Genomic DNA, 23,718 nt, shown 5'->3' with positions numbered 1-23,718 from the left:
TACGAGTACTACTGTTGTCACTCATACTACTCTTGTTGCACTTTTCTTGAGTGCCGAATTCGTCGCTGGTTCTACTTCCTAACCTCGCGAGTGATCACGAGGCCTTCTTGCTGGAGATTCAGGGTGAGCCACTATCGGATCCTGCAGCCCGAATTTCCCTCTTTTGATATCTGTCTTTTGATTTCATAGAAAGACTTATTCATACATTCTAGTGTTGTATTCAGTTTTCGGATATTGTACTGTTTTAGAGCTCTTTTACGAGCTCAGATCAGGTCTTTGGGATTATTATGTTTAAGTACTTCCGCACTTGATAATTTATATAAACTAAAACTGTTAGTATAATTCTTGTTTCACTTCTGCATGTTGGACTAAATGATGTAGTTTAAGAAAAAGGTTCGCCCACCAAGGGGATAGTGTGGGTGCCCGCACGACTCACGACTTGGGTCGTGACATTCGGCACTTTACAAACCCAAAAACGATGACCCCGGTTTTAAGTATCCTTGATGTATTGAGTAAATAGTATTGTTCGCACAAAAAAATGTTGAGCTCTATAGTAATTATCGAGGTTCCGGACTCTTTGAGACATGACTAATCTTTGGCTAAAGTATGGAAAAGAGTGAAAATGGAGAAGATGAAGAAAGAGTGTGAAAATGGAGTCTGCCTAGAATTTAGTAGCACATTTAACGCAAGAAATTCTTGCGTTAAAGGAACTGGACAGTAACGCCGTCCGTCCAGTTAGCTCCTTTAATGCAAGAATTTCTTGTGTTATAGGTAATTTGGTAACTTTTTTTTATGGGTCACTTTTGTCACTCTTGGGTTATTTGGGTCATTTAGAGTGGACATTCAATTGTTATTTTGTGCTGTTTTTAGTTTTTTTTTTTTTCAATTTCGATTTTGTGAATTTAGTTGAAACGTAATAATACAGAAAATGCACCCACATTCCAACTTCCAAGTAAATCTACAAATTCGATTTAGTAGGTTATTTGTTAAAATCAAACAACACACACCTTCGATTCTACTTTTTTTTTAGGAGAGAGTCATGGTACAACTTCTATCTTTTTACTTCATTGCCAAATAAAGAAAGAAGAAAACTTAATTGCGTTTTCAAATATGAAACTGTGTTTTGAGGTTGTGATTTTATGATTAGTTGCTTTTCCGGTGGAGAAACACTTTCTAGTTTTGATGAGACTGCCAATGATCTCAAATGTATGTTTTCAGTAAATTTTATTACTAAGCTACTAGGTGGATCCCACATGGAATATGAATTAGAATTTAAAATGTTATGAGAAGTTTCCAGCGAATCTATTTAATAATCCGGCAATAGTGATTTTCTATGATATAACATACAGATCAAGTGACTTTAGCAATTCAAAACAAAGCAAAATAACTTTGTTCCATAATTTTCTTAGCTTGAGTGACTATTTAAAAAATTTACTCTTGAAGTGTAACGCTAATTAAACAAGGGAAAAGGAACTAGAGAGGATCATAATTTGCTTATTTATGTAGCAACTACAGGGCAATCTCTATGATAAAATATTATTTGCAATATAAATCAAACTAATAATTAATTTGTTATAATATCTTAAATTCCCCTTAGTAATGTAAAAAATTGTATACAACTGCTGTGCGCACTTTTTACATCGGGGACATTTGCTTCAATAGAATGTTCAATGTCTTCTCATTTTTCCATAAATATATTTTTTTTAAAACCACCGTTAATCATCTATTCATTTATGGAAAATACGCTCTACCGTGCGACTTTTGTCACAAATATTTCTTACACCCATACTTTGCCGATAGAATAGAAGATTGCACATTTTATAAATTATAACAACCAACCAGTTATAGTTGATAGAATCTCCAGTTTCCAATTAGCCCACAAGATTTGCGTTTTTGTTCCTTGGTACGATATTTGTTTGCTTTGCTCTATTTTGGACCTAGGATAGCGGGATATCTATTTTTATCAAGTCTTTTTTTTTTTAATTGATTGCGTGGTTGAGCCTTGCAGGTTGATACACACATGACCCAACTCACATGCTCGTTATTCAAATTATTTTATTGAAGTGATAATAAATGGGAAGGATGAAAACAAAATAATGCTGGACCAGTCCAAGAATTCAACCCTAGTTGGATGAACCCCCACCAATCTCTCGACAGGCCCATTATTATCATTCAAGTCATGCATGATGCACATTGAGAAATTGAATAAGCAATCCAATTTCCACGAACACTATCTAAATGTGCACCGTAAAAAAGATGCAGAAAAGGCAGTATTGGGGGTACTGTTTAGTGTTTGATTTTTTTTTTTCGTTTTAAAGAATTAATAAGCTCAAGTATGGCGGCCCCAAGGGCAGAGCTCTATGATCTGAAAGGACTTCACTTTCCCAAAACATTATATTGTTACTTCTCAAGTAATTTTATTAATACAGTTATACAGGCGACTCAAAATTATTTTAGAAAAATTTACTTGTCATATCTACATCTAAGAGGTATTTATGATTAATAACTACTCTTTATTTTATTTACTTTTTGTAGTCATAGCCTTTTTCTAATTTACACCTCATAACTAGTGCCTTGTATCTCAAAAGTCTTCTCTTTTTAATTGATTTTCTATCTTCTCCCTCACCCCTCTTTCTCTCTCTCTGTTCCCTCTTCTCACCCCCAGATCTCTGCGATCTCACCCCTCTCTTTCTCTCTGTTTCCTTTCCTCAACAATCTCTGTGTATCGAAACCCTAACTAGGGATGACGTGGCAGCGTTGATCGATATCGGAGTAATCGATTCCATCGAAATTTCACACAAATCATCACTGCCGTTGATCGATATCGGAATCATCGATCCCATCTGAATTTCACAGAAATTTTCACAGCCTTTGATTCGTTACCGTTAATGTCATCACCAGCCGTTCGATGATAACAATTTTGATTTCCAGTTTGCCGAAAATGGAGTACTTGATAGATCGGAAAACCTAGTTGATTTTGCTATAGAAGTTTCTAGAACATTGAAACCTGAGGGTATTTTCGTATTTCACACAATATCCAAAGAAAATTACAGTCTCAATTCGTTACTTCAGTTGACATCACCTTAAACGCTCAATCCCGTGGAGGCGGTAGCGGTGGTTCTGAGTGTATTTGAGTAAATATAGTGTATTTTAAAAGGATTTGAATGTATTTCATTTATTTGAGTGTAAATACATTCAAAATACAGTCGAATGAAAGGATTTCTGAGTGTTAATACAATCGAATATATTTAAAATCATTATTCTTCATTATGCATATGAAATTTTGTTGAGATACAGTCAAATATTGTATTTTGGGGGGCAAACTAGATGTATTTGATTGTATGCGTTGGTTGAATGATCTATGTACATATGCTTGTATATAATTTTTTAGTGTAAATACATTCAAATACAGTCGAATACATTCAACTAATGCAACGTCAGGCGGTGACTTTACTGATATGAACTCAAATACATTTAAATACAGCCAAAACAAAAGGATTATCAGTATATAAATACAATGAAATACACAAGTCCTTCGTGTATTTAAAGAATTTACTCCACTCTGTTTTTATGGTACATGTATCTTTCCGTATTTAAAAACATGAAAATACAACCAAAACTCCTTTGTGTATTTAAAGGATTTACCCCACTCTGTTTTTATGATACATGTATTTTCTGTATTTAAAAACACGAAAATACAACCAAAACCACATAAAAGGTAGCTATGATTTGTAAATTGCAAACTTGTAGCTATATACTATTAGGAGCTTAAAAAAGACAGCTAAGTTACACATTATTTTATATTGTACGTTCAAATCTCAAATATAACACGTTAATACTTCGATAAAGTTTCTTCATTACAACTTCTGACAGGTACTCCTACTTCTATAAGTTATGAAACCATACCATTAACTGAATTAGTGAATTTCTACATGAATGTAATCAATTCTTGTACAGTTTTTTATTTTGTGATCTCTCCAAACTCGACACAAAAACACACTGACCTCGTGGATAGTGAACCCCAAATAAATGGAATTATGATACAGTGAATCGAAGCTAAACTTAGGAATAAATGCAATTAGGATACAGTGAATGAAAGCTACATTTAGGAACTGTGGAGCTAGCTATTTTGACAGGCAAACCTACAAGACCAACCATTATGGAAGTAACTATATATATATATATATATAGGATACAGTGAATGAAAGCTACATTTAGGAACTGTGGAGCTAGCTATTTTGACTGGCAAACCTACAAGACCAACCATTATGGAAAATATATATATATATATATATATATATAATTAAATGCGCTCAACTATCAGCCTACCTTGCTTCATTTATACTCCTACATTTCATAGAAGCTCTGATGCTGTGGCCAAGGTTTGATATATTAATGCATTCCACACTATAATAGTGGGAATCAGAAATCAACCACCATATATAGCAGATTAATAAAAAAGAGAAAATTTTAAAGAAGGAATTTAATGTAACATGTCAGCGTTAGATATGGAAAAATGAAACCTCTCATGAATCCTTGTACAGAGCATAAATTTGCACAAACGTATGTCAGAAGTAAACACAAGATGTATCATTGGCTACTTGCTGATCTCCAAACTTATACCCGGATTTTGGAGGCAAAACTAGTTAAGGGAATTCTACCATATTAACTGCTCAGACAACTAAAAGAAAGTAACATCTTTCTGCACAATTTTATTTTACTTAACTGAACCCAAGAGCCAAAAACATGTTGGATGTACTATTTTTCTCTAGAAACCAGTGGCAGCTTCATTAGAGAAAGGAAAAGGAAATGGCAAGCAAACCAACAGGCCCAAGAGCAATACTACAACTCCAAGGGCCACGTATTTATTGTCAGGATCGCTGATTTCTTCTGATAGTGGAGCAATAGGCCCTCTTTGGAGGAAGAATATTAGGACTACCCAATAAAATGCTACATCGTTAAACAATGAAGATATTCCCAAAAGCCCTATAGATAAAGCACTGAGGCGAGCTGAAGCCTGCCCACAAGAAAATTAAGGCTCAATTATAAAAGAATACATTTTTACACATGAATTCATTGTCTTAGCATGCATTACCTTTCTTCCCCACATGGCAAAAGCAATCCGGCCACCATCAAGCTCTCCTGCAGGAATGCTATTGATAGCATTAATGAGAAGTCCAGACCAGGCCCATATCACAAGCGGATTTACGGATATAGAAGTTCCTTCCTTGAGAACATCTCCTAAAAGAAGCTTGGCTACAAGTGAAGAACCAAAAAGGCTTAGTCTTTGCACAATACAGTACGTAGACCAATATGAAGAATAGCTTGTTGGAAAAACATTATTCCTATAATTTATTAACTTGTAACGAAAACTATTATTACTGTCAGATCCCATAGAGGAGCTCAAAACGAGCAGGAGAGAAAGCACACATCAGAATGAACTATATAAGCTATTAGTACTTACCTATACCACCAGCTAGAAATGATTCATGGAAGACAGAGGGGTCTATGATGATGCCAATGCCATCAGTAGGTGGTAAGATGAATCCTGAAAGCAAAACAATAAGGCCCACAGAGAACCCAGCTAATGGTCCAGCAGCTGCAACTTTCAAGAGATCTTCACGTTTTGGTACAATATTTAGAATCCTTGTTATAGCACCAAAGGAGCCTATCTGCTACCACAACAGCCTTAGACATGAGTTCAATGATCACCAATCACATTTCAGCGCTCAGCATGAATCAAAGATACTTAGGAAGGACAACAGCTAAAAGTTGGGGAAATAACCCATATATACCGCTCACACATCTAGTTTGCAGCCAATCTTGCCCACTGTATCATTCTAGCCCACTACTGTATCATCGGTGTATAGATAATGTATATGTACTGTATAGATATATATACATATTAATATATTTTGTATACATAATGTATATGTTTTGTATAAGCACATTAAACCAACTCAAATTATAGTGTATACAAAGTATAGCTAGATATTTACATTTATATAATTTGTATATATAATGTATATATTTGTATAAACACATGAAACCAACTCAATTTACAGTGTATAGATAATGAATTTAAACCCCCAATTTGAGTCCACTCCACTTCAGAGTACCCAAACCGAACCCTAAAACAGATCTCTGAAAAAATTCCAATTCAATAGCTCAATTGCTTTCAAACTGGTATTAGATTACCTCACTTCAAAAAAGGAACAAAAATTCACAGATTACACAGATTACTGATGAGGAAGAGTAGATCAGTACTAGAGAAAGCAATAGGAAAGGCAAGAATCTGCCGAGTATACTGTGTTTCTCTGTTGAACTTTGAGCATTAATATTTTACACAGTAACTGTAGCTAATCTGAAAAGAAGGGTTAATTTAAAAAAAGAGAGTGGTGGGTATAGAAGAGGGGATAAAGGAGAGGATTGAATTGAATGAGACGGAGTGATAGGATGGAACACATGAAAGTTACTCGCTGAAAAGAAGGGTTAATTTAAAAAAAGAGAGTGGTGGGTATAGAAGAGGGGATAAAGGAGAGGATTGAATTGAATGAGACGGAGTGATAGGATGGAACACATGAAAGTTACTAGAAGATATTGCGGCAAAAGACCTTTGGTCGAGTGGAAACGCCAGGAAAAGAAATGAATCAAGTGATTTGAAGGCCGAAGAAGATGGAGTGTTTGAAGGGTGAAGCGTGGTATTAGGCTGCAAACTAGATATGCGAAGGGATAGTTAGAGTAAGAAGTGGATTGTTGGGCTAATTTTGGTAGACTAGATCACTTATGGGTATTGGGCCGTAATTATTTTCTTGCGGCGAGATAAAAAGAAATATGATAAAAACAGCCCCTGGAGCACTATTACATATCATACCACAACCAAATAAACATTGCATGTAACCTTCTTTCGTCGGGAAGTCTATCCAAAAGCTTTTTAATTTCTCCAGCACTAGAGTCAATTACACAATATGAAGTAATTCTAGAAAAGAACTGTGTATTCATACGTGGATCTAGCATGTGACGTGCGGGTTCATGTGAACCCAATATCTTTCGCCCATACCCTGTATATGTTTAAGAAATTCACTAATCTATAAATATTTTATTGTGAACCTAGTTATTATTGTATACTATTAACTTGAGGACGTTGTAGGAACCCATAAACTTCAAATCCTTGATCCGCCCCTCCGATGTATTGCCTCTTGAAACTCATCCCACAGCAGAGTACTCCTTTTCTAATAGATAAGTTACCGAGCTAGATAAATAATTTGATTGCTTTATAGTAATAACAGAATTTACCAAAAGAGTAATTCTATTAATTGAATTACAACTTCGATATATCATCTTCGTGAGAAGATCTAAATGATTTAGTGTATATTATCACAAGAGTTCCGCCCATGGCCTGACTTGGTCCACTGACTGAAATGTGGCAGACATAGTCCATGCCACTGGGTTCAAATTATAATTAGGATATTACTACTAAACTGATGCCATTTTTCCACAATCATTGAGAATTACCATAGATCAGTAAGAGTCTATTTGGAATCAACAAGACAGGGAACTTGACAGATGGTGAACTTATGCATTTTCTTCCTAAAGCAGTAGAAGATAGAAGAGAATATAGAAGATTGACAACAGTGTCTAACATTTCCAATAAAGATGATGAAGTTACACATTCTCTTAGTACGGACTGTAGAAGATCTTGGATCAATTAGCAGAATTTTTTTGAAGATTTATATAGCGTCTTCATTGAAGTAATCCCTAGGTGCTGATACGAATTAGGGATTTGAAGCTTATTAGAGTGGTACGTTGAGTTAAGAGAGTGGGACTTGACCGTTGGGGTAGTTAAAAGAATCAGATGGGTCCCAGAATAAAAGCTAGACAGTTCAGTCCCTTAGTAATTAAATGACAAGTTTCGATAATTACAGATTGCACCCTTAGTTTACTATTTCAAGACACTTTTGGTCCTTGATAGTTAGTTAGAATATGTCAGACGTGTAGTGGGATCCATGCCAGGTATTGTACTGGCATTGCCCTTATATTGTACTGATTTGCTCAGAAGAAGATAAGAAATATTCCCTATCTTAATTTCATTTTTAGCCTTATTTCTTCTTCTTTTTCTTAGCTGTTTTTGTGCACTGCTATCAGTGGTATCAGAGCAGATCTCTGGCTCTGTGGTGAATCAATGGTAAACGAAATGCAAGAGATGATGAAAGTTCTTCAGAAGCTGTCTCAAGACATGAACAGCTTTGCTAACAGACAAGAACAGCTGGAGGCAAACCAGGAAAAAGCAGCAAGGAATCATGAAAGAGCTCTTAAGGAAATTGGAGATGCTGTACAGGGTGAAAGGAGACCAGATAGGGGTAAAAGTACTATTCCTTTGGGAGAAGAGTTATATTCACCTTCAGATACACCTTTGCAACTAGGAAATTCTTCAGACTCTCATTTGGTAAGACAACCTGTTCTTAACAATTATCAAATTTCACAAGGGTTGACATCCCATAGTCAGCAGATTCCTGTTTCATCCACTCCTTTGTCAATCCCTACTCCTCTAGCACCCATATCATCTAGTTTCACTAGTCAAGGAATCTACCCACAAATCTCATCTAACTTGCAAAACCATGCCTACCCTTTCCCAAGTCAACAAGCAACCATTCCCATATTTTCCTCTCAACTCTCACCTGTTCTAGGAATGCAATCTCACTTTCAGATCCCTTATTCTCAGTCCGGAAATCCTTCATACACCAATACCAAACTTATCCATCATATTACCATCAGAATACACAAATTCATCAACCAATATACCACCATACCCCTTTTGTAGCCAACACTCACCCCTTACCTCAGCAATACTTACCAAATCAAACCACTCAGTTCACACCCAACCCAAGCAATTTCCACTCCCACTTACCAATACCCAATTTTACCAAATATACTAAAATAGAGTTTCCTAAGTTTAATGGAGATGACTTAAGAACTTGGCTATATAAGGTGGAACAATTTTTTTCTGTAGAAGAAATCCCCATTCACCAGAGGATGAAACTTGTGGCAATTCATTTTGATGGTGATGCTTTACAGTGGCATCAAGGGTATATGAGGAATAGAGGCCAAGCACCATTACCTAATTGGGAGGAATATATCAATGCTTTAGCTGATAGGTTTGGAGCTGAATACTCAGATCCCATGACTGAGATTATGAACATTAAACACACTGGATCTGTCAAGGATTATCAAAAATATTTTGATAGTGTCATGACTAGGATTAACCTGTCAACAGAGCATGCTATCAGTATATTCTTGAACAATTTGAAGCCTGAGTTGAGTAATGCTGTTAAAATTGGGAATCCTACTTCTTTACCTCAGGCCTACTATTTGGTTAGACTTCATGAGTCTAACTTTGCTGCCCAAAGCAAGGCCATAAAACTGACCACCACTACTCACAATTTCACAGTCCAAAGGAATTTCCAGAATCACAACACCAGTAACAAAGGGAATGCAGTAAGTTCTAGAAGACCTCCTGCTGCTAATTTCAATAATCCCAAGAAGAAGTGGTTAACACCAACAGAAATGGATGAAAAGAGGGCTCAGGGTCTATGTTTTCTCTGTGATGAGAAGTTCACCCCTGGTCACAAGTGCAAGGCCAAAAGACAATTGTATTCTATGGAAATAAAGACAGAGGAACTGAGTTGTTTGGAGGATGAAGGAGCAGATGAAGAGATAATGGAAGAACCAAGGGTGGAAGGGGAGGATCCTGTAGTGAATTGTGAGATATCCATTCAAGCTCTTAATGGAACTAAAGGGTACAGGATTCTCTGAGCAGAAAGAAATCACCATTCTCATTGATTGTAGCTCTACTCATAACTTCATCAATGAGAAGGCTGCTCAGAAAATGGGTTTTATATTGCATGCTATTGATCCACAAGATGTATCTGTGGCAGATGGTAGAGTCATTCAATCTACGCAGGGTAGTAAAGGGTTCAAATGGCTGATGCAAGGTACTATGTTTCAAGATGATTTCCTAGTTTTACCAATAGGAAGTTGTGATATGGTACTAGGAATACAATGGCTATGCAGGTTAGGAGATATACAGATGAATTTTGGGAAGTTATTCATGCAATTTATGTATGAAGGGAAAAAGGTGACCTTACAAGGCATATACCCTTCTTTCAAAACTGTAGATGCAAAGGCTCTTAACAAAATCTCAGTTGAATCAGCCCAGATATTCATGATCAAAGTGTGTCCAAAGAGGGGTGATGAAGAGGAGAATGACATAAGTGGGGAAGATAAACCAGTGGAGATAATGACTCTTTTAGAAGATTATAAGAGTTTGTTCAAAGAACCAACCAGTTTACCTCCTTCTAGGGGGGTATTTGACCATGGTGTTCCATTAATAGAAGGAAGTCAACCTGTGAACTCAAGACCCTATAGGTACTCACCTGTGCAAAAAGATGTAATTGAAAAAATGGTTCAAGAGATGTTGGACCAAGGAATTATTCAATACCGTTCCAGTTCCTATGCTTCATCTGTGGTTCTAGTGGGAAAGAAGGATGGCACTTGGAGGCTTTGTGTGGACTATAGGGCCTTAACAAAGTAACCATCAAAGACAAGTTTCCCATACCTATTATTGAAGAGTTGTTAGAGGAACTGGGGGGTTCTCAAGTGTACTCTAAAATTGATCTAAGGGCAGGATATCATCAGATCAGAATGGCACCATCTGATGTTCACAAAATCGCTTTCAAAACTCATTTAGGTCACTATGAGTACCTAGTCATGCCATTTGGGCTGACTAATGCACCATCTAGTTTTCAGGGATTAATGAATCACATCTTCCAGAAGCATTTGAGAAAGTTCATTATGGTATTTTTTGATGACATTCTAGTGTTCAGCAAGAACTTAGAGGAACATGTACAACACCTTAAGATTACATTTGACTTGTTGGTGCAACATCAACTACTGGCTAAGATGAGTAAATGTGTATTTGCAGCAAAAAGAGTGGAATATCTTGGTCATTACATTTCTGCTGCTGGAGTAGCAACTGATCCTAAAAAAGTGGAAGCAGTGCAATGTTGGCCTGAACCTACAAACCTTAAACAATTGAGAGGGTTTTTAGGGTTGGCAGGGTATTATAGAAGATTTATAAGGGAGTATGGAATTATTAGCAAACCACGGACAGATTTGCTCAAGAAAGATAATTTCCACTGGACTGACAAAACCACTACAGCATTTGAAGAATTAAAAAGTGTATTGACTGCAGCACCAGTTTTGCTATTACCTGATTTCACAATTCCATTTGTGGTGGAGACTAATGCTTGCAATGTAGGCATTGGGGCAGTGCTAATGCAAAAGAAGCAACCAATTGCTTATCTAAGTAAGGGACTCTCACCTAAGCATCAAACACTTTCGGTCTATGATAAAGAGCTATTGGCTTTAGTGATGGTTGTAAACAAATGGAATCAGTACTTGATTATCAGGCCTTTTATTGTCAAGACTGACCAAAAGGCACTTAAGTTCTTATTGGAACAGAAATTACACACCGGATCTCAACTTAAATGGATCACCAAGTTGATGCAATATGACTTTGTTATTGAGTACAAAAGGGGCAAGGAAAATAAGGTGGCTGATGCCCTCTCTAGACTACCTTTAGTGGAGTTGGCTGCTCTTACATTATCCACAGTTAAGACAGATTTGCTGCAGATGATCATGGACAGCTGGTACTTAGATGTTGAATTGGCTGAAATCATTCAGAATTTGAAGAACAAGAGTGCTGAAATTCCTGGTTACTCATTCATTCATGAGCAACTAAGAAAGAATGGAAAATTGGTAGTAGGACCAAATGATAAGCTGAGACAAGAGATGATACAGTTGTGGCATGACTCACCCATGAGGGGTCATTCTGGTGTAGAACCCACCTATAGAAGACTAGCTGCATTATTTTTTTGGAGGAACATGAAGGAAGATATACAGAATTACATTAAGACTTGTGACATATGCCAGAGACACAAGTATGACACCACTGCCTATCCAGGGTTGATACAACCACTCAAGATCCCCACAACTGCTTGGAGTAGCATTAGCATGGATTTTATAGAGGGGTTACCTAAGTCTAAGGGTAAGACTATTATTTGGGTGGTAGTAGATAGGTTAACCAAGTATGCTCACTTCATTGGTTTGTCTCACCCTTATTCAGCTAATGACATTGCAAAGTTGTTTATGGAGCATGTGTATAAGTTACATGGTGTACCTGAGGACATAGTTAGTGACAGAGATCCAGTGTTTACAAGTAGAGTATGGCAAGAACTTTTTTCAATAATGGGTGTGACATTAAGCACATCCACTGCATACCACACTCAAAGTGATGGGCAAACTGAGGTGGTAAACAGGTGCTTAGAAACATACCTTAGGTGCTTTTGCTCTGAGTCACAGACAGATTGGTTTTCCTACCTAGCTGCTGCAGAATGGTGGCACAATACTACATTTCACACCTCAATCCAGACTACACCCTATGAAGCACTCTATGGTCAACCCCCTCCCTTGCATCTACCCTATGTTGCAGGTGAATCTAGCATGGAAGAGGTAGATAGGAGCCTAGTCACTAGAGAATTCAAGTTTCAGTTATTACAGTATCATCTACAAAGAGCCCAGCAAAGAATGGTGACACAAGCAAATAAGCACAGATCAGATAAACAATACAAGGAAGGGGATTGGGTTTATCTTAAGATCCAACCATATAGACAAATTTCTATGTCAGGAACACATTTCTCTAAACTTTCCGCTAAATACTATGGCCCTTATCTGATTTTACAGAAGATTGGAACTGTAGCCTATAAATTAGCCTTACCTCCACAATTGCTTTTACACCCCACCTTCCATGTGTCCCAATTGAAACCATGTCACAAAATACCTGAAAACATCAATCACCCCCCAGTACTGGACCTTTCTAGCCCATACTGTCCACAACCACAGAAGATCCTTGATAGGCGAATGATACAAAAGGGGAACAAGGCAATAGCTCAAGTTTTAATCCAATGGGATCAGTTGGGAGAAGATAGAGCCACTTGGGAGGATTACAGGGCATTGAAGACTCGATTTCCTTCATTTCTTCCTTGAGGTCAAGGAACATTTCTAACAGGGAAGGTCTGATACGAATTAGGGATTTGAAGCTTATTAGAGTGGTACGTTGAGTTAAGAGAGTGGGACTTGACCGTTGGGGTAGTTAAAAGAATCAGATGGGTCCCAGAATAAAAGCTAGACAGTTCAGTCCCTTAGTAATTAAATGACAAGTTTCGATAATTACAGATTGCACCCTTAGTTTACTATTTCAAGACACTTTTGGTCCTTGATAGTTAGTTAGAATATGTCAGACGTGTAGTGGGATCCATGCCAGGTATTGTACTGGCATTGCCCTTATATTGTACTGATTTGCTCAGAAGAAGATAAGAAATATTCCCTATCTTAATTTACCCTAGCTAGCTTCTTCTTCTTATTTCATTTTTAGCCTTATTTCTTCTTCTTTTTCTTAGCTGTTTTTGTGCACTGCTATCAGGTGCGAATATATTCTCATCTCTGGCAAATAAATATAATATATGAAAGCAATTGAAATTCACAAGACTACTCCTTTCCTAGGAAAAGAGAGAGTAGAAATTCACTCAAGTAAACAATGTCAACCATGCTGAAGGCTGTGGCTTGCGATGCTAAGACTAATGACTTGGATAACCATTAAAAGAGTTTTTACCTTTTTGGTGCCTTACAAGTGCTGCAAGACATCAGTAATTTAATACCATCTCACTAGATAAGAAAGAGAACTCCTGTCTCTGGGTGTCACTTATCAGTATGACCTCAGATTAACGTCACACAACTGACTGTTTCTAATAATACCCGACTCCACCGCAAGACAGGACAGGACAGGATCTTACTAGTGGTTGGAACTAGCGACAAGACTGATTGCCACGAATAACCACCGAAAGTAGCTTTATGACATGATAGTTTTGCTGCGTTAAAGGTCCAAAAGCTTTATCACTTTGGCACGATTTTATAAGGAAACAGCAAACTCCAATACAGCAGAATCTTCCCAAAAGATAAGCTGCAGTCCTGACCCAACAAGGATATCTTATCAGCTGACCTGAGAAAAGCTGCAACTATGTCTCATAGTTTGGCAGTTAGAAACGACATCGCAACCCCCAATAGAAATTATCAATATGAGGTCTCATATTAACCAAGACGACATACAAATAAGAAGACGCAAAAGGTTGTCTAATCCATAGACTGCATGAATCCTATGCACCTTACCTGCCAGCTAGGAACAAAATATGGGACGCCGAGCTTAATTCCAACCTCTTTGGCAACTAAAAGATGGCTAACTTCATGAACCCCCAGAAGAAAGGCAGTTATTAGAGCTCCAGGTAATCCATCCTTCAACAAGTCAAGATTGTCGAAAACTGATCTGGGAAATAAAATTCAATCTTAGTTGAGCATTTAGGTGAAACAAGTTAAAAAAGAATACAAGCAATCAGACAGCATGAATTATCCCACATAAGCAGATTTGGCAATAGTTTGTTATAACTGAGATCTCTTCTGTTTTCACTTATGTAATTTCGGCCAATGCAAATAAAACTTGATTACAATCTTGAAAATAACAGATGAGCACTTCTAACTGAAAAGAAAAGAGAGAACAAAAGAAACCAACCAAGATTTACATAATAATTTTATATTTTCAAACTCCTGGCACAATGCAGTAGTCTAGTACATAATAACCCATTAATATGAAAGATCACAACAGTATTCCACAATTCAGCTATGTCAGACTCGGGAAATGACAAAATTAATTTGGACATTAAACATCAAGCTCCAATAGAGCTCGAAACAAATGTAAAGCCAGTGATGAACTCAGGTAAATATAAAAGGTAAAATTAGAGTTATGGAGTTAACATGGTACGTACAACAAGTTCGATTGTAATGCCGGCACATTGCGAAGAAGTAAAGTGAGTACTGTAACGAGTCCAAAGGCCCCTGCTGCAAACCATTCTGGAACAGCTGCAGTCCCGAACAAGCTGTGTTACTATTCGACAAGGAAAAGCTCCAAATCTATATTTTTGATACAGGTATCTCCACTTGTTATTATGACCAGTAATTGAAGTCTGGAGGCATGCTGAATAAACTACCTGTAGTTTCAGGTTGCAGGGTCATTCTTGGGACCACAACTGCCACAGGCTTATCATCCTCTGGATTGATTAAAAGAAAAAGCTTATAGTCGTCTCCAAGTTTGTCCTGTTAACGAAGTGCCATTTTGCAATAGTCAGAGACCATGGTGATTTCCAACCTAAATTGCAGAAACACGAGAAACTTGAGCAACCTGCATTCTCTTTGCTACTTTTTCATAAGTTTTTGCAGCCTGACCTCGTAGATTCCCTTTAAATAGTACTCCACCCTATGAAAGTATGGTAGAAGAGCTTTAAAAAGTGGAACCACGCAGAATTGCATATTAAGCTTCACGTACACGAAGAAGGCAAGAACAGAAAAAAAAACACAAGCCCATGACCAGTCGCTTGAGAGGCTACCCGTGCTAGTTTAACCTTACTTTTTATGGTTGTATCTCAATTAAATGTAATAATTTCAAACTTTTAAATATTGGCTCATGTTTGACTCGGATTTTCTTATATTAGCAATAAAACAAGATTTCCAACAAATAGCTCACCTCATATGGCTCCTGGCTTGTAACAAAAAAAGTGTCAAAACCAAATACTTGATTTCTGAGAATTTCAACTGTTTCCTTGGGTATCCTGATTGATTCATCGAGTTGCTGAGGCTGCTCGTGAAATAGTATCAACAGTAAGAAAAAGATCAACTTTACAACCAAAAGCAACATGAGAACCATGATAGAAGAGCAAACTGTAAACAATTAATCCAATAAATATTCAACCTAATGTTCCAAAATTTACCACCTTCACACCTGGAAGTGGTGATCCACTCGCAACTTGAACCTCAGTACCATCCTGCTTCAACACAATCTCAACAACGTGAGGTGGAGAAATTGAAACTTAATTGCTTATCCACCATGACAAAGCATATTTTGCTCAATAGCCCCAAGAAGGTGAATCAATAAATTTACTGAAAATGCATTTGCAACCATATAGGAATAGAAGCTAGGCCACTATAGCATCAGCAATCCTCAGGATATCAGGCATTTCAAATGTTGAAGGGGGCCTGAGGAGCATTATACTCTAAGAAGAGATGAAATTGCATCTTCTTAAACAGTAAATAATTCTCAAAAGGCTTGACCATTCACACAAGAAGACAGATGATTCTACTTCCCTTTCCACTCCCAACAAGAACCCCCGGAACTAAAAAGGTACACAGAATATGGAATTTATATTTATATAATAATAACTTACAACTACCAGAGCCAAAAAAAGAATGGAGACGTCATTGACTTTTCCGCTTGGCTGACAATGATGGTTACAAGAAATATCTATTACATCAGAAACGTCCAGCGGAACCACAGACTACAGGAATAGAAATGTAAAAAATATAATAAAGACAAGGTGTTCTATACTATAGCACTAATGAATATATGTGATATATCGAGCTATTCTCTAACAATATATGCACTTTACATTTGTTGGAATGCGGGAATTTTATTACACTTGAAGCCTATTGCTGGCAAAACTGTTGGAGCATAGAAAGAATGAAGCACCTCCAGATTCATCAGGAAATAAGAAAGCGTACCTCCACTCCAGTTTGTTCATTCACTTGAGCTCCATTATTGTTTCCTGGACTTGTATTCTCCAACATCCCCAATGGTTGATCCTTATCCTGACATACCAAGGATTCATACCCAAAAAAACTACAAAATGACTTTTCATTCACTAAAACTTTTCCATTATTGGTATTATTTGGCATTGTCTCTAACTAGGCAAATGAAATGAATGATTGAGAAGTGAATGAAACCTGATCAGGCTGAGAGTTCAGCTCAAGACTATTATCTGCTACAGAGTCATCGGCTTCCTCATCCAATTTATCATCCTTTAAAATACAAAGCATACTAAATAACAGTAAGCCAAGAACTAGGAACCAAGTCATCACATAATGAATACAAGCTCCAATTTTAGATAGACACAAATGGAAGTTAATCAAAATAATTAATAACAAAAAGGAAAAAGAATAGAAACCTTGTCGTCATTTTGATCAGGTTCAGTTTCCGTCTCACTCGCTCTGCAAACAGCGCTCCTTTTATTGCGGAGGGAAAATCTATGCTCATAAAGCAGAAAAGAAAACAAAACTTCAAACATGTTGCAAACTTAAAATACAAAAAAGAAATTAAAACAAGTGGGTTCGCATAATTCAACTTGTATACGGTAAAAACCGGATGCGAGGCAAACCGGTGGAGCGAGGGGGCCGACTGATCTGCCTTCTTCGTCATTCAAACGACCAAGCCCGGTGACCCGAGCATTCGCGGTTGTTGGTCCGAGTAGCCGTTGGTCCGTGTGCCGTTGGTCCGAGTAGTCGTTGGTCCGTGTGGCCGTTGGTCAGAGTAGCCGTTGGTCCGTGTGGCCGTTGGTCCGGGTGGCCGTTGCACGCGGGTCAAGCGCCAGTAACGTCCTGTCCTGGTCAACTACCCACCATGCGTGTGTCAGACGGCGCCGTCAGTCTAATCCCACCAAATCCGTGCAGAGTTGTCCTTATTGCTATTATTTTATTAGCTCACATCATATGAGACCCATGGAGGTCACACTATAAATAGAGCATATCCCCCTCCTTTGTAAGGGCTGGCTCCCTGGGATCAACAACATTTTTGTACTAGAAGATATATACAAATCTCTCTCTCAATATTAGATTTTGGTCCGGAATCATTGTGTTCATCTCTATTACTTGTTCAAACAAATAATACTTATATGTTAGTAGATGTATAAATCCACAGTGGTCCTCTAAGCATCATCGTTTTCTTCACATCTTAACCATACGAATCTTGTATCCATCAAATATATCGAGATTCAAACACATATCCTATACCCGCGTACAAATTCAATTGATTTACCAAATTCGGGGTAAACAGTTTGGCGCCCACCGTGGGGCTAGGATAATAGTGGTCTTTGATCTTGATCTCTATCTTACCCATCAAAATCGGAAACATCTGCTGTCCGTCTCGGAAGAAACGGACCAAATGGCTAACAGTGGGCAATCTGGTCACGTCAACAACAACGAGATCGTGGCCGAAAATGAAGGCAGCGGGCCGCGAGGATTGCCAAACCCCACTGACCCTTTAAATACTAACAATTCGATTACTTTGTCCGGGACACAAGTCCGGAAAGAACCGGATACCCCGAATGATAATATTGACTTGCGTTTAATTTTTGAAATGTTGCAGGAACAGAGAGCGGCGATTGCTGAACAGGGAATCGCAATAGCCCGATTGCAAAATGGAGGAGATGAAGCGACCCCGGGGAAGACGAAGGGTGTTGTCGAAATCGGAAGAAACGAGCCACGGATGGTCGAGAGTAACGGTTCCGGAGCCGGTTCCTCCACCGAGGTTCTAAAGATGCTCGAAACTTTGGCAAAACGGGTAGACTCGACCGAAAAGAGGGTCGAGACGTATAACTCCCGGGTGGATCAAATACCGGGGGCTCCACCTTTGCTAAAAGGGCCAAACTCGAAAAGGTACATTCAAAGGCCTTTTCCTCCGAGTGCGGCCCCGAAATTGATCCCGAAGAAGTTCAAAATGCCGGATATCCAAAAATATGATGGCACAACGGACCCTTGCGAACACGTGACCTCATACAGCTGTGCTATAAAAGGCAATGATATGGAAGAGGATGAAATCGAATCCGTGTTGCTGAAAAAATTCGGGGAAACTCTGGCAAAAGGAGCATTGACTTGGTACGATCATCTGCCCGAGCATTCAATCACTTCTTTCGAAACGCTCGCCGATGCCTTCATAAAAGCACACGCCGGAGCCAAAAAGGTGCAGGCTCGGAAGGCGGATATTTTCCGAATTGCCCAAAGAAACGATGAGTTACTGCGTGAATTTGTCAGCCGGTTCCAAAGGGAACGAATGGAGCTTCCCCCGGTTCCGGAGGAATGGGCTGCACAAGCTTTCACAAAAGGGCTCAATGTTCGGAGCTCGACGGCTTCGTTCAAATTAAAGGAAAGCTTGGTGGAATACGAGGCTGTGACATGGGCAGATGTCCATAACCGGTACGAGTCGAAGATTCGGGTGGAGGATGACCAACTCGAGCTTCCCCCGGGGCCCGTAAATATGAACAAAAGTCTGGAGAGACCAAGGAAGAATTACGAACCGGAGGCCAGATCGTCGAGGGAGAGGTACCAGCCATATTCTCATCCGGAGAAACCAAGCTTCAGGTCAGACTAAGGTATGGACTCCTCGTGTTTTTCTATTGACCTCTTTCTTTTTTTTGCAAGAAGTCAAGTACCGGATAAAGTTAGAATCTAGGTCTGAAAACACGTGTTGCACTCTTTTCCTTAGTACGGTTTTGTCCCAAAATGGGTTTTCCGACTAGGTTTTTAATGAGGCAACAAGTACAACGTGTTACTCAACAAAGATAAGGGACCAGCACCCGGAAACTCGAGGTCACACCCTCCGAAGTGGGGGCTTGATAGCACTCACCCGACCTCGCAGCTCGGATAAATACTAGGGGACTTATACCCACATCGAGGTTTACCCCGGTTAGTGGAAAACGGAGGGGCTCAACAAGTCAAGACCGGACCAAACGATCATAATGAATCATGTCCCATTCAACATTTGCTACGGCAAAACAAAGGCCCGGCCACCGGCCACAGCCTCCGATGTAAGGACCAAACGATCATAATGAATCGTGTCCCATTCAACAGTTGCTACGGCAAAACAAAGGCCCGGCCACCGGCCATAGCCTCCGATGTAAGGACCAAACGATCATAATGAATCGTGTCCCATTCAACATTTGCTACGGCAAAACTACGGCCCGGCCACCGGCCATAGCCTCCGATGTAAGGACCAAACGATCATAATGAATCGTGTCCCATTCAACATTTGCTACGGCAAAACTAAGGCCCGGCCACCGGTCACAGCCTCCGATGTAAGGACCAAACGATCATAATGAATCGTGTCCCATTCAACATTTGCTACGGCAAAACTACGGCCCGGCCACTGGCCATAGCCTCCGATGTAAGGACCAAACGATCATAATGAATCGTGTCCCATTTTTCATTTACTACAACAAGGCAGAAGGAATTAAAATTCTCATATGTACAAACATTTTGCAAACACAAAGTCATCAAAGGCTGGTATAACAAAATCTTGGGTGTCTTTCTGTTAAAAGGACTTCGCCCCGATGGTAACCGCCGTATTCCGGCACTGCCCCACTCACATACTCTATATCGAGGATTGTGCCCGAAATTTGACAAAGGCGACAAGGTCACAATGACCCAAGCCAAAGCTCGGCAAATTCTCCCAAAACGGGGATTGCTACATCAAAAACTTTGCCAAGGTTGAAAAAATACCGACCCTGAAGAAAATGCCTATCGTAATTCGGAGACATCTGAACTTATGAAGCATCGGATAAGTCCCACGGGCACGGTGAATTAACAACTATGAGTCGACCTGTCCTAAAACGGACCAACGATCATGACCAAAATAATGGCAAACATTCAAAACGAAGAAATAAGAAGGTAACGACGAGCTGACAGGGCCACCGGTTTCGGAAGTTATCCACTCCCCGTTACTCCGATAGATCAGAGATCCGGGAAGTGTGGGGCTATCTGTATACGGTAAAAACCGGATGCGAGGCAAACCGGTGGAGCGAGGGGGCCGACTGATCTGCCTTCTTCGTCATTCAAACGACCAAGCCCGGTGACCCGAGCATTCGCGGCTGTTGGTCCGAGTAGCCGTTGGTCCGTGTGCCGTTGGTCCGAGTAGCCGTTGGTCCGTGTGGCCGTTGGTCCGAGTAGCCGTTGGTCCGTGTGGCCGTTGGTCCGAGTAGCCGTTGGTCCGGGTGGCCGTTGCACGCGGGTCAAGCGCCAGTAACGTCCTGTCCTGGTCAACTACCCACCATGCGTGTGTCAGACGGCGCCGTCAGTCTAATCCCACCAAATCCGTGCAGAGTTGTCCTTATTGCTATTATTTTATTAGCTCACATCATATGAGACCCATGGAGGTCACACTATAAATAGAGCACATCCCCCTCCTTTGTAAGGGCTGGCTCCCTGGGATCAACAACATTTTTGTACTAGAAGATATATACAAATCTCTCTCTCAATATTAGATTTTGGTCCGGAATCATTGTGTTCATCTCTATTACTTGTTCAAACAAATAATACTTATATGTTAGTAGATGTATAAATCCACAGTGGTCCTCTAAGCATCATCGTTTTCTTCACATCTTAACCATACGAATCTTGTATCCATCAAATATATCGAGATTCAAACACATATCCTATACCCGCGTACAAATTCAATTGATTTACCAAATTTCGGGGTAAACACAACTTAATATCACGCAGGCAGATTCATATAATTCAACTTCATTCTAAGCGCGACCCATGAATAAAACTATAGTATTATTTAAGAAATTGATGAGGCGTTTCATATAATTCACATTAAAAACACACACAGTGTTTACCTTAAGAAATGTGTAGGGGGAGAGTTAATTGAGGGAGGCGAAAGCAGAGGTCGGAGCCGATTGTAATAGCAAGAGCTACACTGTGGTGACACTGGAACACGACAAACTGCAGGCAACTTCATTTCTCTATTTCCTGAGTTTATCTAAAACCAAGCAACATTGAATCTGTAGAAGAAAGTAGTAAACCGAAGCACAGAGAGGTTTTCTTGATAGAAATAAAAATATGTGTGTGTTATCCTTTTCGATTTGGGGTTCAAAATGGGAAATATCTATTTCCCTTGCTATTCTGTTAAGTGCGTGCTAAGTGCCCGCCTAAACATTCTAAATTGCGTAGTCCTTCATCCAACCGCTCACTCCACCAGCCAATCCAAGGAAAACACGTGGAACTATTAGGATTTGAAGATTTAAGACCTCTCGGCTCAGTGTAGGCCGACTGTTAGGGTTGGTTTCGTTGGCGGATTAAGTTAGAGCCTGTTTGGATGGGCTTAAAATAAGTCGTTTATAAGCTGGAAACAGTTTATAAGCTAAAAATAAATAAGTTGGGGTACGCTAACTTATTTTTTTGGCTTATAAGCTGTTGTAGACAATAAAATTCGCGTCGAGAAAATAATAATCAAAACAGGAAAATATCGCAACAATATTTGTATTTGATTTCAGAATATGAGTGTTACAATCTCTATGATTCCTCTGATTCGTCTTTTCAACAATAAATTCAAGGGCTTTTGAGCTTGATCTTGAACTTGATTGATTTAATTTTGACTTGGACTTGAATTCAAGGGCTTTTGAGCTTGGCCTTGAATCTTCGTCTTGATCTCTAGAACTTCTAGAGAAATACTTGAATGTTTTTAGCTTGTAGAGAAATCTGCAGCGTTTGATCCACGAGCTCTCTCTTGCTTTTTGTTAGAACTTCTGTCCCCTTTTCTGAATTATGAGACCCCTATTTATAGTTGTAGGATGGAAGAGTTGTGATAAGGACAGACTTCTTTCGACCAATCAGAATTAAGCTGACATGCCGATATTTGATTGGCCGGAACATGTCACTTGTACACGTGGCACATCTTCATTGGCCTTTGATTTGACTGGGCATGCTGCATCATTTTGACACGTGGCATGATCCTATTGGCTCCTTCATTTGACTTGGCGTGCCACGTCATTTGACATGTGGCACCAATTTGGGCCTCTTGAATAAGATGACATCTTGGGCTTGACAAAGTGGGCTTATCATTTTTAGCCTAATTAAATGGCTAGCCCAATGCATTTGAACTCCTCTAATTACATTTTTTTGCACGGATTGCCCTTCTTTTGGGGTGGTCTTTAAATTTTGCCCCTCATATTTGAGGTCTTTAAATTATGCCCCTCATATTGCTGGTCTTTAATTTTTGCCCTTCGCATTGCAACACTGAGCGTTTACGCGGAAATCATGAGGTTGTGAGTTCGAATCTCCGCTCAAGCATAAATTGAAAAAGAAAACTGAAGGCAAGATTTGGGTCGCGTGTATGTCGGACCCGGCATAAACTTATGAAGGAATTATCAAAGTTATGTCGGACCCGGCATACTCATGCCTTATGGGAAGACTTGGCATAAGTATGCCGAATCCGGCATAACTTTGATAATTTCTTTATAAGTTTATGCCGGATCCGGCATAACAACCTAATAAGCTTTGGTATTTTTTTCCCACTGTTCACGTTTGATAAAGCCAGATATCGTGAGGTGATGTGAGATAGTTCAAACATTTAGTTCAGTTCAATCTTTTCTTAGTCGAATTGTGCTTCACTACTTGGTTATATCTCTCTTGTTGTTGCTATAGCATATGGCCTAGATTTTGCTATATTTTTTAGGATTGATTTAAAAACTGGTCGAAATAGTTGAATAGGAGCAGGTGGATCCGGCATTAAGAGTTAGTCGGTTCAAAGGAGGTGTGTTCTAATGCATACAAACACACACACATATCTACGTGAAGATTCTGTAGTTCTATGCATTATATTGATATCAATTCATGGATGTTCGTGAGGAGTGAAATAGGAAACAATTTTTAGAACCGTTAAAAGTTTCTACTGACTCATATTTACTTCATTCTGCAGCTTTTTGTTCATGGTGAAATATTAAATCAACC

At 39.1% G+C, this 23,718-nt stretch overlaps 1 protein-coding gene across 5 annotated transcripts; it reads right to left on the bottom strand.

The window, feature by feature from the left end:
• Positions 1–4,482: 4,482 nt before the first annotated feature.
• On the bottom strand, positions 4,483–21,924 carry LOC132608942 (probable zinc metalloprotease EGY2, chloroplastic). 5 transcript variants are annotated; one of them, XM_060322749.1, is made up of 13 exons: positions 21,606–21,924; positions 17,163–17,241; positions 16,942–17,016; positions 16,720–16,806; positions 15,933–15,986; positions 15,689–15,799; positions 15,347–15,421; positions 15,156–15,261; positions 14,934–15,027; positions 14,284–14,437; positions 5,465–5,675; positions 5,096–5,256; positions 4,483–5,017 (listed from the first exon to the last, which is right to left on the bottom strand). In XM_060322749.1, the coding sequence occupies exons 1-13, from the start codon at positions 21,725–21,727 to the stop codon at positions 4,769–4,771; spliced, it is 1,578 nt and encodes a 525-aa protein (XP_060178732.1). In that variant the 5' UTR covers positions 21,728–21,924; the 3' UTR covers positions 4,483–4,768. The 5 variants fall into 5 exon arrangements, with proteins under 5 accessions (XP_060178732.1, XP_060178734.1, XP_060178733.1 ...); XM_060322751.1 differs by having other exon boundaries at positions 15,936–15,986; positions 21,606–21,922; XM_060322750.1 differs by having other exon boundaries at positions 5,465–5,672; positions 21,606–21,920.
• Positions 21,925–23,718: the final 1,794 nt, after the last annotated feature.

The sequence above is a fragment of the Lycium barbarum genome, chromosome 9, assembly GCF_019175385.1.
Source record: "Lycium barbarum isolate Lr01 chromosome 9, ASM1917538v2, whole genome shotgun sequence".
Lineage (NCBI taxonomy): Eukaryota > Viridiplantae > Streptophyta > Magnoliopsida > Solanales > Solanaceae > Lycium > Lycium barbarum.
This window is presented reverse-complemented; position numbering and strand designations above follow the sequence as displayed.